The sequence below is a fragment of the Perca fluviatilis genome, chromosome 4 (assembly GCF_010015445.1).
Source record: "Perca fluviatilis chromosome 4, GENO_Pfluv_1.0, whole genome shotgun sequence".
Taxonomy (NCBI): Eukaryota; Metazoa; Chordata; class Actinopteri; order Perciformes; family Percidae; genus Perca; species Perca fluviatilis.
The window spans coordinates 10,404,051-10,421,758 of record NC_053115.1 but is presented as its reverse complement, the minus strand read 5'-3'; the positions used below and the strand labels follow the sequence as shown (position 1 = coordinate 10,421,758).

The 17,708-nt window shown below is 40.8% G+C and overlaps 1 protein-coding gene across 1 annotated transcript in view; it reads left to right on the top strand.

Moving 5' to 3' along the window:
- The first annotated feature begins 1,852 nt into the window (after window positions 1–1,852).
- rhobtb3 (Rho related BTB domain containing 3) overlaps window positions 1,853–17,708 on the top strand; it is a 24,219-nt gene continuing 8,363 nt past the window's right edge. Inside the window, exons 1-7 of the mRNA XM_039798072.1 lie at window positions 1,853–2,355; window positions 2,727–2,958; window positions 3,803–3,995; window positions 6,377–6,534; window positions 6,835–6,943; window positions 9,095–9,290; window positions 9,428–9,624. Of these exons, the coding sequence (XP_039654006.1) occupies window positions 2,354–2,355; window positions 2,727–2,958; window positions 3,803–3,995; window positions 6,377–6,534; window positions 6,835–6,943; window positions 9,095–9,290; window positions 9,428–9,624 (1,087 nt within the window). The 5' untranslated portion in view covers window positions 1,853–2,353. The remainder of the gene's footprint in view (window positions 2,356–2,726; window positions 2,959–3,802; window positions 3,996–6,376; window positions 6,535–6,834; window positions 6,944–9,094; window positions 9,291–9,427; window positions 9,625–17,708) is intronic.

Genomic DNA, 17,708 nt, shown 5'->3' with positions numbered 1-17,708 from the left:
CCTCATGTATTATGCATACAGTGAATCAATCAATAAGATAAAAAGGTTTATACTGATCGATAATGTCTTGTCCTAAAGTGGAAAATCGTTAATGTAAAATATAAATATCATACTCATAATACTGGCTACTTTTTGTAATATCCATGTCTGTTTATTCCCGCTGAAGACAGATGAATATCAGGTCACAGGCTGCATTTGAAATGTGTGCTGTTAAATGTTTCTTGTCCATTGGCAAAAAAAATCCTCGAGCACCTGTTTATTCATGACGTTATCTATTGACTTTGTTACATTTGCTATGTTATGAGTTTGATGTGGCACTGTCATTGCGATTTAGACTTTCACTTCCATGAAATTGGGGGACTTGCAAGAGACAGATTGAAAAAAGAATGGTCAAAATTGGTAAAGCTGCGGCCGAGATATCTTGACGATTGGTTTTAGTCACAATGGGTTGAGCTCCAAAAATGCTGGCTCCTACATTTCCCATTATGCATCTTGATATATTGTCCTCTGTTTGGCCCTTCCTGCTTGGGAAACACCCACGTCTGCGGAAACCCCCACACTGTCATACAGTTTATATTGCAAAAATTTCAAAGGTGAGGTTGTTTATGTGGCTTTTGTGAAAAAATCATAATTTATTGCACAGCCATCCTATACTTAACATGCTGTGCAAAATAATTTGGTGACAATTTGTTAACCATTTGATGTAAAGAGCCACGGCAGCCTGTCACAGATTATTTCTTTGTTTTTGGAAGTCTATCACAGTGACATGGTCCTAGAACTGCAAATGCCATTGGTTGAAAACACAAAGGCTACGGGGTATGATGTTCCTCTGTGCATGAGTGATGCTGGTTTCTCTTGCGGGCCTACAGCACACTCACAGCACAGTCAAAAGGCTCTGCCTCTGTGACGCTTTTAATACAATCAAGAAATGTACAATGCCCTGGGTTACATGGAACAAGGGGGCTGAGCACTTCTGCAAAGTTACTACACATTAAATATTAAAATATAATTATGCAGTTAAATTGAGAATCCTGATACAATGCAGGTACCATTATGTGCAGATTTGCAATAGGTCAAGTGGAGGGCTCTTTGTAGAGACAAAGCGCAGACTATCCAGGGGAAACTGCTTAGCAGGGCTAGCATCTTATTCCAGAGGGAGAGTACTGCAGAGCATAAACAGCAAGGAATTACATTGTTGCAGGGCACTCAAATACTCTCTGTTGGGTTTATATTCTTGCATTATTCATTGTGATTATGAATGACACATGAGGCTCTGATAAAACCTTTAAGGCTTAAGCTATTCTTTCTCTCAAAAATCTCTGAAAGCCCTGGAGTTTGCCCAAGAGGGACTACCAGATACCATTATCACCTTATACTAGGCCTAATGACTGACTCCCAAAACAAAACACCCACAAAGCCAGTTAAAGTAGGCTATTTTCTTGCTACGTCAGCAAAAAGTCTCCTAACACTTCATTATCATTATGAATATTATTATCATCACTATCATTAACATTGCATCCCATGGTCATCTTGGCAATTCCTTTGTCTATTTATGTGGTGGAGTGTGTCTGTCTTTGTGAGTCAGGGACAAGAGAATGGATGTTATTGGCAAACATCTTTGTATTGCAATCACCAGAGGCTAACGCTCTGGTTCTTTAATTGTTTATAAGTGAAACTGCCAGCTTTAGAAGGCGACAAAGAGTAAAACTATGTTTTGACTGTCATTTTTGACCGCATGTGGACAGCGTGGTCCTGGTGTGCGTGTGTTGGCGCGCGCTGCTTCTACGCGTATGCCCGCGTGCATGTTGCTGAGTCAGGCGCGACCACTCTCTGCTTAGTCCGTTTCTCTCTCTCTCTCTCTCTCTCTCTCTCTCTCTCTCTCTCTCTCCTCCCAAATGTTCTTTGCCAGTGAGACTTTGTTTCATCCGCCGACGTCATTCATATGGTCTGGACGCTGAGGCGCGAGGCTGCCCTCTCCTCGTAGCTAATTGTGTTTCCTACCGACGGACAACTTGTTTGTCTGTTAGCGCAGTGGCTGCCTGGCTGCCCATGGGCGCTGAGCACACACTCTGCTGCTCTGCCGGCTGGGCTGTCCGATGCCCCTCTGCGCTCGGTTCGGGACGGTATCGGGCTCCGGTTTTATGAATGAATAACAAGACGGGAAAATGCGAGTGACTGCGAAACTCCCCAGCAGCCGCGCTCCCGGGGGGCCAGCCACCGATGAGAGGGATTAACGACGGAGCGGAGCCGTGGCTCATTGCGGAAAAGCCGACTGCAGACTGGCGTGGAAACGCACCGTGAGGGAAACGGGCTCCATAGCGTAGAACAGCGGAACAAAACCGCGGTGACCACAATGTAAGTTACTCTGAAGCTGCAACTCATTAAGGGCTGCGAGGAGATGGGATTCCTATTATGGTTGCATGCTTTATTTTTTTTAATTTTTTTTGCCAGTATGGATCACTGCTTGATACATCACCGAAAATATGTCTTAAAGTGTATGATTTATTGAACCATAATTCCCTCTCAGGGGTAATAAGGGCCTTGGCAAGCTTCTTCTCAGTTATTTTCAGTGACATAACGGTGATGCACTGTCTCCGTGCTAGACATGAATAACAGGGACCAAAGCAAAGATCAGGTGCCTCCTCTCAGTGCTACCTCTGGATCATCATCTGCTTGTGTGCGTCTTGATTCAAGTCACTTCCAACCACGAGTTGTCTGGCTTACAGGTCCATCCACATCGTGGCTCTGGGCAGCGAGTGCCCTGGAGGAATTGGCCTCGGGGAGGAGATCATGGGCCAGGGCCAGCTGCAGGGAGGCCTGCTGTGGAGCTACCTTGGCCATGGGGCACTGGTGGGACCCTGTGACCTGGAGAGCAGCATTCACAACCCGGCCTTCATGGAGTACACCTCACGTGTGTTTGGAGATGTCACTGTAGTGGTTCGGGATTGCCCCAGCTGGGTAAGAGACTGGCGGTGTGTTTGTGTGTAGAACAGCATGAGAAAAAGAGAGACTTGTATGGGTTGATACAGTGTGAATCTTTTTTCTCATTCATGTGCCCATCCCCATTGTCTCTTTCCCCTTACACCTTCCTGCTTGTGTGATACCACATCAGACTTGATTTGCACAGGAAGGTTAGGGCAGGCCAAGAGGGCAAAACCTACTATAAAAAGAGGTGTAATTTTGCCAAAGCAATCTCATTGTGAAAGAGTGTCTGTCAGTTCACTGATATGCTGTTTACTTTCTCACTCTGCTTGTTTCTCACAAGACTTACAACATTTCAAATTCCAAGGCCACTTGCCTTCCAGCCCTGATTGCAGGCTTAACAAAATGTCTTTATTCTTAGGAGGAGGCTATTTTAACATGCAGCGCTGCACAAAAAAAGAAAAATGAAAGAACTTTTGTTCTAAATGGCATATGGATTTGAAATAAAAGCACTGTTGTAATTTTGTAGCAGCACTTTATGCGTCCTATTATAGGGCTGTCTAACTTTGTCAGGGGTGGTGCTGCAGAAAGTCTGTCAGTCTAATTCTATGGCTCTTTGTCCTTGTTTTAATTCAAATTGCCCAAAGCTTTTCCTAAGTGTTTTTCCTGCCTAATGAGTTGAATCAGGTTGGTTTAGAATGACACAGGTCATTGGGGGTAAAGTCCCAATCACCACACTGAGGTATTTATACTTAGGGATACTCAAAGGCGAAGGGTTAGAGTTATCTAACGCAAGATTGATGGACAGGTTGCAATTCTCATGTGTTTGTCCTCCTCTGACCTCCTATTTATATTTGTTGTCCTGTTCTTGCCTTTCCAGGACTTGTTGGACAGCGATTGGGCCAGCGTACGGAAAGTTCTTGAGCAGGCGGACATCCTGGTCATTAAATATTCAGTCACTGACAAGCTGGCCTTCCAGCAGGTCAGGAACAGCTACGCCCCGAGACTCCGCCCGCTCCTGAGGCACTGGGGTGTGCCTGTCATCCTGGTTGCTGTTGGAGCGCGGCTGAATGGTGAGGATGCTTTTGTCCTGTGTTTTTGTTATAGCCAGAGTGAGTTTAGTTTTGCCTTCAACGCCTTGACAACTGATGGTTCCTCAAACAGTTTGTCATTGTTTTTCAGGAACAATGGAGTTTGAGAGGCAGCAGATAAAAAAAATCTCATATCTCTCAGCCACTGAACTTGATATCCTGGTATTTTAGGGTTGATTTACTACTGCCACAGTTGTTGAGTTTGTTAGCAGGAAAATATCATCAGGTTGGGCCAATGAGATCACTGTCTAAGCCTTGTGTCCTCTAGTGTGTCCTCCCAGCAATGAGGAGGATGTTCATGATTAAATCTCCTCTTGGCTGCCTTCAGGCAGTCAGCTCACATGTTTCCCTGCAGGAAACACACCAAAGCGTGACATTAAGTTGATATTTTTTGGCCATTATGAGCCTTGCAAGCAGACAAGAGCTCGCCCAGCAATTAAATATACACTGTCATGGCTCAAAAGTGCACCACAACAGTATTTTGGCCCTTAAGTAGGACTAAGACACTTGGAGGCTGCTTAACACATCAGGAATTAACATACATGTATACTGTCTGCATGTGTTTTGCATGCACACACACACACACACACACACTGACCCTTGTTGAATCCATCGTCGGTAAAGACGCTCATCAAATGCACCAGGTTGTATTTTTAGCTTGTCTGCACGACATACTTTGAGGTCCTGTCAGAGCTCCGCTGCAGAATGATCACAGTGTAAGTCAAGTCTTTGCCAGAGAGAGAGCGATATAGAGATAGAGAGAGAGAGAGAGAGAGAGAGAGAGGAGGAGATGGAGTGAGGAGCTGTAGACCAGAGCCTTTGTTTGTTTTTTTGTTTGTGGCTGCTGTGAGTATTTTAATGCTATCCCCTGGAGAATGATGGCTGAGCAGTTCCTGCTGCTCGACTTTAGACCACCTAAAGCACAGCTGTGGCAGAGAGCGCTGTCGTATACGTGCATTAACACAGCCATTAAACCAGCGCTGAACGCAGGAGCACCGACAGATTTATCCAAGGGCACGCACGCACACCTCACACAGACATACGCCAAGTCACAGCCTGTCAGTCACTTACACACACACACTCTGCTTTTCATTTTACCTCTCTCTCTCTCTCTCTCTCTCTCTCTCTCTCTCTCTCTCTCTCTCTCTCTCTCTCTCTCTCTCTCTCTCTCATTCTCCCTTGTCTCTATGTCATGCCTGTAGGTTATTAGCAATATGATTTATCAAATGCCTCAGCACAGCTGTATAACATGCTCATTCTCTCTTTTATCTCTGGCTCTCTCCTCTTTTGTGCAGTCTTTTTTCTCCTTCAAGCTAATCCCTCCATATTTTCTGTCTGATTTTGTATCTTTGGTCCCCATGCACATATGCCACAGTGTGGCTGGTCCTAGTGCACATGCGCTTTGCATATTTTTTCTTTGGACTTAGTGAAGATGTGAAAAGGGTGGCCTGGAAGTGAAAAACACATCAGTATTAAATTAGAGAAAACCAATGACCTAAAGACATTTCAGAAACCCACATCGCCAAACATACCAAAACAGAAAACAATCTCTTCACAAAAGGGAAAAAAATACATACACCTATCTAAATCCTTATTAGTTGTCTGCAGTCACTCTGTGATAGACTAGAGGAATTAGGAAGTAGGGAAAGCCCACACCGTCAAAGTACATGTGGCTGTGGCATCTGGTTTTTATGTTCTCTTTTGCGAGATATGTTTTCAATTTTAATTTGGTTTGCTTGGAATGTTGTGTTTTGTGTTCTGTTTGTTTCTTTTTGCACTTTTTTGTCCGGCCTATAAGGAACTTTTAACAAGGTTTTGAGTGTCCCGTATTGTATTTTACTGAATTATGTTCCTGTATAATATTTTGTATACATTTTGCTACATTTTTAAATTGTCAATGTTGGCATACTTTGTCCCACAAGGAAGTGTCAAACGTTGTTATCCAGCTTTGCACTGAGAGATAGTGTGACTACATACAGTATAATACTGCACTGTGGTGTTAACTTGATATTGCTTGAAGAAAGGCTCCGTTACATTCAAACATTTCTCAGTTACATTTATTGAGAGCTATAAGTACAGTGTACATATTTTTTTGTCTGACTTCGGTCTTCAAAACATGTTTTCATCCATGTCTGGTATGGGCATTAACATTATGGATCAACATGTGTTTGAAGGCACATATGGTAGTTAGTTCCTTGTTTCAGGTGAATATTTGAACAAAAATGAATTATGAAAAGCATAATGTAATATCAGTGACTTATGTATTAGTTCTCATATATCCTCATTAACTATTTATTAGATTCAGTTATTTATACAGTTTGAATGATTTCATCGTAAGATTAAATTCTCCTCTCTGTGTTAAGATGAAGGCCCTCCATGTACGTGCCCGCTGTGTGCGTCTGACTGGAGCAGCTGTGTGCCTCACAGTGAAGGTCTGCAGCTGTCCCGGGACCTGGGGGCCACTTACCTGGAGTTGCCCTCTCTCAACCACGTCTTTGTGGGTCGCTACTTTGGCAGCGTGGTAAGTGGTCACATCACAGGGATTGATTGACTGAGTGAGTGACCCTGATAAAATCATTCATATTTTCAGAAATCTGTTCAAATCAAGCTGTAATATAAAGTCTTCATTTTTCATACTTTTCCTGTCTGTTAAACTTGATTAACTCTGCGTTTCAGATAGATAGAGTACTTAGTAGAGGAGATAGGTAGCTACGTTGGTCTTCTCAGGAAGTTGTTTCCAAAGCAAAGAAAGAAGATGTAACATAACTATTTTTGTACCGTGGATTTGTACTAACGTGTGTATTTCTGCTGTCTTGTTCAGCTGGAGTACTTCATGATTCAGTGTCTGAAACACAAAGCCAAAGAAAGGCCAGAGAAGAGGAGAGGAAATAAAGTGAACGAGCTTTGTCCCCCTCACTTAGAACAACCAGGTCAGAGGAATACTATGGTATCTAAAAACTAATATTGCTTTTTATTTTAGGGGCATTTATTTGTGTTTTTCAATGTTAACCCTTTTAAGCTAATTTAAAATATTTTTCTTTATAAAATTGATTTCAATTATTCTGTCTATTTAGTAATACATGTAGTAATTTTGACATTTGTAAGTAATTATTGTTGCTTTAAATTGCTCTTTTTATGGTGTATAGAGAACATTCAATAGGACTGACTGGAGTGTTTCTTCTTACAGCTTACATAGCCATAAAAAAGCTGAGCACAAAGGTTTTTATCCAGATCAATATTCTCTGTTCCAAACTGGAAATAAGAAGAGAGACAAAGAGCTAGGTAGACTACTTTTAGTCAATGACATTTGAATCAATTTTAGACTGAACTGAGTGTTTGGTGCCTTGTTCTGAGGCAGCTCATTGACTGTTGTTGGATAGAAGAGGGTTACTTATTTACTGTGTCTTTAACCAATGTTCTTAATCAGTTTAGGTATTTAAGCACTTGCCATTCTGTTTAGTATAGGACAAATGAAATTCTCACAAATCTTTTCTTTTTGAGAAGCTACAACCAGAGAATGTCTGAAAAACTCAAATGATGAATTGATAATCAAAATGTTGCCAGTTAAACATCAACTAATTGTTTAACCTCTAATTAAGTTTCAATTATAGACTGTGAAAATAAGGTTTTAATCTGCTTAAATTCATAATTTCAAATTGCATGTTTAATTAAGCTTCAAAACAAGCCACATTGAACTTGTGTCAAAATGTTTTATTGTAAACTTTCCTGGCTGCTGGATTTTGCCACAAACTGAAATCATTTTGAGTGTGAGCACACCCACACAACAAACAGATCCAGTATCATACTTTATTTTAAAAATGGGAGTCCAGTGTTGTTTTCTTTAAGTGGTGCTAAATTCATAACTACGCTTACCTTACAACTTATTCTACTACTACTGCCATTTCAGTAATATTCCACACACAGTACATTTTTATAACACCTGAAAATAATTAACACAAACTCTGTTAAACTTGTGTTATATATTGATCTGGCCAATTTGCTGCTAGATCTGATGCAATGGCTGACAGCTTTAAGTCCAGCCAAAAAGGCAGCAAAGTGCTGGCAGATTTATGGGTGACTGTCCAGAGCTACTTAACTGTACTTATGGTGTAGTTTGCATTAAATGTGACGTGCACTGATTCAGGAACAGCACAATTTTCAGGGCCAAATCTGAGCTGCCATGAAAAAGGATATGAGGTCCACAGAGTAGCGGGGTGTGTTATGCATGAATATAATAGGATAAGGATTTGTGAAGCCCCCTCTCCTCACTCTCCCTACTGTCCTTGCTCGGTACTTTTTGTTAATCAGTATTTAGCACTACATGCATCACAAAGCACTGTTTTTTGTCTCTTTTTTTCTATGAATTGCAGAATCTTTTCTTTTCTTGCATTCACAGTTTTTACAGTTACACTCAGTTAACTGCCAATCATTTACAATGTGACTGTTGTGTGTCCAGGGTTTTTCCGTGTCGTCTTTAAACATTAACCTTGTTTAAAATAAGCTTTTGGACGTTTGTGTTTTTATCACCAACATAATCTCAAACATAACTAGTGAATGTCAACTTTCTGTTTAACTTATTGTCCCTTAACATAAAAAAGCAGGAACAAGTCCACTGTTTAATGGACGGACAATTTCTCCATTACTTCTTCAGACCAGTATCACATGCAGCGGCCTTAATCTTCGCAAGTCTGTCATTAGTGCAAAGACAAACATATCTGGAAGCGTTTTCTCTAACTTGAGCAACATCACAGGGCACAACATGACATTGGTCTCTCTTATTGTTGACTAAAAGATTTCACTATGACTGTCACTATCACTCTCTCCACATACCCGTATACACCCCATTTAGTTGTCAAAACGTACTGTCAAAAAAAGGGGAAATCACTAGTAGAAGTAGACTGGGTAGATTAAGGAAAATGAGAACATCAAAAGTGTACATTACAAAACTTCTGGGGTGCAAATCTGGTCGATTTCCCCTTTTATGTTTTTGAAAATTTCGATATCAGCAGTAACTGACTCCATCTTCCTCTCTCCCCCTCTCCTTTTCTTTCTCTGTGCTCCTTCTTCCTCCCTCCGTTCAGCACGTCTTCCCCCCATCCGAGTAGAAGAGTCCAGCTTCTCCCAGGACATGCAGTGGTTGTTGGAGCGTGGCATGCAGTTCGCCGATGTGGCTTTCTACGCCGGGGACTCTGGGAAAGAACTGGGGTGGGCGCATGCGGCTGTGCTGTGTGCTGTCAGTCCGTACTTCAGACAGCTGCTCCTGGGGCACAAGACCAGGTAGGAGAGATATTAGCTTGTTTACAGGAGCCTGTAGCCAGCAGGAGTTCAACTCTCTCTCTCTCGCTCTCTCTGCAAACTCCTCTTTTGTGTAACTGTGAAGGATTTTGTGCTGAATTTCACCTCTGTTTGGGCAGGGAACGCCCCCAGTCGCGGTGTGTTTGTAGAGAGCGGGAAGGAGGTCCCCAATCGCTGCTCTCCACCTGGGATGGTGGGATTATTGATGACATGCCCCGATCAGAGGGGCACCTGACAGGACGTCTCTCTCGTCTGGTGGTGAAGGACCCCCTTCTGTGTATGTGCTTGTGGGAGACACTCATGTTCATTTATAGAGGTAAAAGCCACCAGTCAAACACAGCACACTCAGATACCACTTAAATCTGCTGTTTTGTATTGTTTTCCAGAAAATTCTTTCATTTCCATTTAACCTTTTCAACACTCCACTGCTTGTGAGAGGCAAGCACTATGTAGAACTTTCACTGACTGCTGGTACTATAAAAAGTTACATGGATATGGACATTGAGCTGATTATTTTCTTGATTAATCGTTTGGTTAGATAATTCTTTACAATACAATTTCTTAAAGCCAAAGATGACATATTGAAATTGCTTGTTTTAGTCCAAAAACAAGGATATTCAATTTGCTTTTTAAATTTTTTTTAATTCAACCAGGTCATGACCTGGCCAAGATGAGGCATAAAACGTGCGAGACAACATAGAGTTACACATTAAATACACAAAAATATAAACATACAAAATACAACAATGAGTCTACGAAAAAATACGGATCAAATATAAATACTGACTGTAGTACCGAGTCTGTACACAGTTTGTACAAATGGAATAGTGCAAGAAACACTAGATATTAAACAAATATGACAGCAGTGCAAGTAAGATTGTGCCAACTATGCATTGGGGCATAAGAGACAATAAAGTGAACGTGACAGCAGTACTTTAAAATCAACGAATGGAATAAGTGTTTCAAGTTTTAGTTTTTTTTTTACAATTCATTCCAGTCATTGGCAGCTGAAAACTGGAAAGAATGGCAGCCAAAGGAGGAGTGGGCTTTTGGGGTGGGCTATCATAGAAGACTTAGAAAACCAGAGTGATCCTCAAAGTGATTACAATTCATCCACGTCAAATTTTATGGCAATCCAGCCAATACTCTAAATATATGTTTTGCTAGATTAGATGCTTGACTTTTTTGTCACTGTGGTCATTTTCAAAAAGAACACCCTGTTATTAAAAATGAATCCAAGTATACTGCACAGCAAAGTATACAACTAAAACCCTCAAATATAACAAGGGGGTGAGTTAATTAGACGTGAACTCTAGTGAATGCTTCCAAATTATTTCTATATTAAAAGTTAACCTAAATGACAAGAACAGGATAGAAAGTGGAGATCAGAATAGAAAACTGTCACCAAAACATGCACTTTGTCCAGAGAAATCTGGTCTTTTTTGTGCAATGATGTGCATCACACTTCCAAAAAAACAACAACTGTAATTTCATGCTTCTAAGCTCTACAAACTGCTCAATGTATTGTTTTGCATTCATCATTAATAACCTAGTTTGGGTGATCCTAATTTGAGTGTTGGTAATGCCAAGGCTGCAGCACATTACTGCTGGAGTTTAAATACAGCTAGTCTCACTTTGCCAGACCCTCCTCCAAAGCGCGCTGAAGGAGGCTTCTCCACATAGCATTCGGGGATGGGAGGAAAACGTGCTCTTATTTAATGGCATTTCTTTAAACCAATCAGAATCGTCATGGGTGGTGCTAAACTCTGCACAGAGCCGATGCAAAATAGTTGTGCGAGAGAAAACTCAGATTGGACAGATAGTCTAGCTAGCTGTCTCAATTTACCCTGCAGAGATCTGAGGAGCAGTTAACAATAGTCCTCATAAACCCACCGAATTTAAAATTCCAACACAAAGAAACGGAAAATACTGTACATGCATCCGGCGGAATTTCCTGCAGCACCGGAGCAATCCTGGAAGTGGAACGCGAAGGATATAGACTAGTATACAGCTAACAGAGCTGGACTGACATTCATAGCATGGGAACTCCATTCCCCAAAAGCAGTTACTCCTTTTCCAATATTTTAAATGGGATGATTAATGTCCCCAGGCAGTTCGCCTGCTATTGAATCTTGTCCAATGTTCCATTATGGTGAGGAACAGAAATCAGTCAAATTGAAAGTGCTTGATAGTAAGTGACTGTAGTATTTTAATCAAGTTTTGGATCATTCATCATGTAATAGTGTGATCTCAAACTGCTTTCTTAACCCGTATTTCTACTTTAATGCCCCAGGCCACTCGTGTCTCCTTAATCTTCACCCAGCTCAGTTCCATTTAAAATTATGGACACATGGATTGGTACACTACGCAGGTTCTTTGCAGAAATTGAACTTCCATCATTTTGAATGGCTAATGGGATTTGTTGATAAAATCTGACTCTGTAGCCTGTGGCCTCATATTTTCATAAACAAATGATTAACTCTGTGAAACCAGTGGCGGTTCTACATTGAATGACCCCCTTTGAGCCCCCCTTAAAAAAAAAAAAAAAAAAAAATATATATATATATATATATATATATATATATATATATATATATATATATACTGTATATATATATATATATTTTTTTTTTTGCACAGTTATATTTTATTATAACAACATAAGTGAAATAGAAAATTATATTTCTCAATTGCACAAATCCTTTACAACAGGAAACACACTTTTCTCCACCTCCAACATTGCCAAAAGACAATGAACACCATTCTGCACATAATCTGACAGTATAGGTTATCAGAACTTAAAATAAATATACACTATATACATAAATGTGCCAAAAATATATACAATCATAAAAAGCAGAGAGCAACAATAATATAAAATATTAAGAATAATATACAAATAAAATATAGAATAAATATTCTAAATAGCACAAATCCTTCATCACACAAATATGAAGACACACTAAAGATAATCTAATTATTATTAGCCACACTATAGCACTAAGAACAGAAAATGCAAATCATAAAATGTCATCGTATGAAATATGCTCCCCTATTGAGTGATTGATATTGATGACGGCAAGGCCAGTGATCTGTTCCTGGGACATGGTTGACCTCAGGTATGACTTGATCTTTAGTTTAGTTTTGAAAAGCTCCTCTCTGCTTGAGCCACAGTGACTGGCAGAGTAAGTGCAATCCTCAGAGCAGTCCAAAAGTTGGGGTAGATATCTGATAGATCCTTATCATGCATAAAAGTGATGAGCTCAAGGAGGCTCGTGGTCCCCCGTTTCCCCCTTGTCCTGACCGTTCCATTTGCGAGACCCAGAGGTGAACTGTCCCCCGCGCCCCCCTCCCCTTTAACTTTCTCACACAGCTTCTGTGCACAAGATTTTGAAGAATTTGCCAATTCCCCACACAATGAAATGATAGATAACAGAAAACCGCTTCGCGGCGCAGAGGATTTTTTTTTTTTTAAGTTCTCGTGGTGCCCCCATGTGACATGAAAAAATGCCGCCCGGGGCGTCTGCCTGGTTCGCCCGTGCCAAAAACCGCTACTGTGTGAAACTGTCATGTAAAATTAACAGTAGCTTATATTAATTTTACCTCAAAGGATACAGGCAAATTGTGGCACTTGCATCCAAAATTTTCTCCAGTTGCAAATGAAGCCTAGTTAGCTGTGTGAAATTCTCTTGCAACATCAGTGGCATAATGAAAATCTTCTGAGTATGCGGCTCAGAGTCTGCAGTGCTGTGCTTGCAGCATGTTAGATTGCTGCGCCTGTGCACGGCAGCGCTTCATAGGGGGCTGCATGTCGTGCAGGAGTCCTTATGGCAAAAAGCTGCGCTAACATCTGATTCATGACCGCCTCATAACATGTATGTGAGCAGAATTGTCTGACACACACATATACACCAAAGGCAGACACACAAACACATAAGCTGAGTGTGTATGTGTGCTGGTGAAGGGTGAGTGGAGAAGGAAAGAAGATTATAGGGTTAGACTGAGTCTCTGTGAGTGACTGTATGAATGAGAATAAGAAAGCCAGCGGTTGAAAGATGGAGGGTGCAGTGTGTGTTTTCACGCACTCATGTACAAGTCCTTGTGTGGATTTTTTCGTGTAAGATAGGAAGAATATGGGAAAGTAAGAAGTGGAAAATTGTGTGTAGGGTAGAAAATGAATGTGGCTGCTCTTTTTTTTTTTTTTTTTATTCTCTTTGTTCTGTTTAACCTCTTATTTTAGAGAATGTGTGACATGCACCTACAACACCAAAACAAATTCCTTGTATGTGTAAAAAACGTACTTGGCAATAAAGCTTTTCTGATTCTGATTCTGATGTTAGGGTGAGAGAGGTGGTGGAGTGTTTAAGGTGCTTGTGGAGAGTGTTTGGGTGATGGGAGAGCTGGGCACTAGAGCATACTGTTAATGTGTGTGTGTGGGGCTTGGAGAGAATAGCGGAAAGAGGAATGTTCATGTGCAGAGCACAATACGAATGTCACGTTTCCATAAAACACTGCAGGGAAACAGTGTGAAGTCTTGTGTGAAAAATGACTAATGTTAACCTTCATAATAGTGGGTCTAAAGCAGCTGACCTCACATACAGTGTGTGTATTTCTGTATTAATGTATTGTCTTGAATTGGCTAATCAGATGTGAATGTGTGCCTATTTCTCCCACAGAAACCATGGGAGCACAGTGAGCCAATGCTTGGTGTTCATTTGCAGTAAATCCACAACTAGCTGTACTTTGCATTCCTAGTGATGGGATGAATATCTTCTGCTCGCAATTCAGTTCCAGTCATTTGTCAGTTGTAGCTCATTTTAGTGGCTTAGCAGTGCACAGTTTCACACTCATGGTATTATTCCACACTTGGGTTTTTTGTCACTTGAGTGTGTGTGGACAGTCACAGAGGCCATGACTTTGCTTGTGTGATGTTAACACTGTGAGACTCTGTCTCCTTGTGTAGTGTGCTGCTGAATTATTCAGTTTGGCACTTGGTTGCTATTGTGTGCTTGCATGTTAAGCACATGTATAATGTGTACGACACAGACTAAACATTGTGTGTTTGTGGTCATCCTGGCATAGTTTGGTGGTCAATTATAGACTATATAGACCAAAGCACACTGCTTTGTGTCCTTGTTCAGGTTACGATTTAGAGTCAGGAATGTAGTAGTTATGGAGAAGGTTAAGGAAATCCTCCATGAAGTTAGTGTTAATCTGTACAACTTGTTCCCAAATATATCTCAGCATTTGTGTTTGTCTGTGTGTGTGTGTGTGTCTGTGTAGGTGGGTGAGTACACCAACATTGAAACCTATTTGTGAGGTTATGTAGAAATGATTTAAGCATTTCTGCAGCTTTTTGCATAGGCATTCTATTTTATCCTGTTCCTTTCTATCCCACAAATTAAAGCATTTTCCAGTGTATCCAGTTCAGTTTTTTTTGTGGGTTTTGCTGCATCATATGTCAGCTCCTGAGCTAATCTCTCACCCTGCCTGTGACAGAGTGTCTGTGCTATGCAGTGTTATTATCCAGCACCGTGTGTTGAGGTAATCCCTCTATCAGCCCAAATGCCATCATTATGAACTAATGATGAGAGTAATCCTACCCAGTCCAGCTCCCTTCTTCCCTTAACAGTCTGTTTATGTCCCAGTGAGACAGAGTGCGCCACCCCAATCAAGCTGCCGGGCTCTGCAGGCGTTATAAAGGAGTATACTAGTGAAGTGAATAAATGCAGGTTGAAGGTGGTGGCAACTTTCTGTATATTACAGCCTAAATTCCTATTTCCCTATTTATTTGTTTATTTATTGTATATCTATCATTTTAAACCATCCTAGCAGCATCCATAGTTCCAGAGGATGAATCCCAGGACTTTGGTGATCTCCTGACTTTAACTCTAGCGCCACAATGAGATTCACATTTGTGGTTTGAAGTGAAATGTCTCAACAATTGTAATCACTTGATCCATGTGATCCCTTACCCTTTTATTGCCATTATGACTCATCAGGACATTGTTTCAATTTGTCTAATACTTTGTTATGACCAAATACAACTGGCATTCCCATCAGCCTCAGCTGAACGTTGTGTTTAGTGCTAATTAGCAAATGTTAGCATGCCAAAGATTACCTGTTACACACTATGGCTACACATCAGTTTTTTAGCATTGTCACTGTGGGCATGTTAGCATGTTGACTTTAGCATTTAGGTGAAAGCACCACTGTCTAAAATACAGTCTCACAGAGCTGCTAGCATGGTTGTAGACTCTTGTTGAAACACAGTAGTTAATCATGTTTTTAGCTTTAGCCAGTAAAGCTAGTAAATATGCTAAAATATGCTATATTTAATGCATGTTATGCTTTAATACTATGTATTTAAAACATATTTGCTGTATTATATTTATTTGGAATGGCATTATTAGCCAGTAATCAACTGGAAAAATAATTATTTTTAAAACTTAAAGTAAATGTAAATTAAAGCTGCAATTAAAGCTGCAAGCAGTGTTGGAAGGGTCCTCGCACCTCCTTGCATGTTGGGATTACTGGCGGATGCTGCTCCTTGCGACTGTGCATATGCGCAGCACTCAGAAATTTTTATATTTTTCAATGATAATGAGACAAAAATGATCACCCCCTCCAACATCGTGAATCAAATTGCAATCACAGCATCAGCCAAAACAATCGCAACTAAACATTTTCATCATATCGTGCAGCCCTAATTCAGAATCTGCGTCTCAATCAGGGTTTTTACTGCAGTTTGTGACAGTTTACGGCCTCTCGCCTGTTTACGGCTTACGGTCCCGATAAGAAGGAGAAACACAGGTACTTTTAAACATTATCAAAGACTCAGATATCAACAGGTTTTTGGATATGAGGCAATCTTTTCTAGAAGGTGGTTGAAGGAATGAAAGAGGGACGCTGTGTTCACACGCTCCAACAGGCCCTCCACCGCTGGAACACAAAACACGTGCTACATGTAAATGATTTTAAAGGTTATGTTAAAACCATAGAACATGAGTCCATCCACATGTGCAAATGTTTTAATTAATGGCACTTTTATTTAATTGAAATGCACTAGAGTTGTCTTTGCCTCTTTTGTGTTTGTTTTGTGATTGTAAATTGTTTTGTATGTAACTAATTTGTTCTGCTATCTTGGCAAGGTCTCTCTTGAAAAAGAGATTTTATATCTCAATGAGACTAACCTGTTTAAATAAAGGTTAAATAAAAAAAATAAAAATTAAGCATAGGGGGCGGGCCAAACCATCACCAATGAAGAAGGAACTCTGCGGAGTTCAATGACACCTCACACACGACTCTACGTCATACAGTTCATTAGCTATGAAAGGGCGTGGCTAAAGCATAGGGGGTGGGCAAAACCATGACCAATGAAAATGGAACTCTCTGCTGAGTTCATGATACACTGAGATTCAATGATACCTCACACAAGACTCTACCTTAAATGGGTCACCAGTTATGGAAGGGGGCGTGGCCTGGGTACATGGGCGTGGTTAACGTATAGGGGGATATAGTATCACATGTAGACCACACATAAGTTTCATATAAATCGGATGATGTGTGTCATATAAGGCGGATTTCCTGTTGCCAGCGGGGGGCGCTATGACCAAAAGTCAATTTTGGCCTGTAGATGTCCTCAGGCCTGGACCCTTGTCAAACGTGAGATATTTCGAGCAGATACGACAATGTACACTAAAGTTACAACAATTTCTTGATTCATCGATAAATGCTCAAAATGGCCGCCACACCACGCCCACACCGTTTGACGAAAAGTTTTTCTTTTAATAACTTTTCATCTTAAAGGTGTGATGGTACAGACCAAATTTGAAGTTGATCGGATGAAATCTCTAGGAGGAGTTCGTACGACATGTGGAAATGGCCAAAATCGCACTAATTTTCAATTCAAAATGGCGGACTTCCTGTTGGGTTTAGGGTATGGCTCCAATGACGTTTTTTGTACGTCTTGACATGCTACATATGTGTACCAAGTTTCGTGACTCTACATTAAACGTACTGCAGGGGCTCAATTTATTAAATTTTTTGGGGGGTGCTAGCGAGCCATTTTTGTGCGCCTGTTCCCGAAACCCTTAAAATACGTACATTTTCACCAGAATTGATGCGACCGCCAATTTTGGTGAGTTTTTGAGTATGTTAAGCCCCTCAAAAAGGCGATTAATTTGCCAGATGAAGGAAGAATAATAATTCCTTCAGTTCCAATGGGCCTTCGCCGCTGTCTGCGCTCGGGCCCCAACAAGCCGACTTTGTCAAAAACAGGTGTTGTTCAGTGTAAAGTATGTGGGTGTTTCGAAACACAGTGTCAGCTAGAAAATAGTTTTCCTGTGTGTTTCTGTGAACTGTACCATTGTCGGTCCAAAACAAGTTTGTGGATGTTTT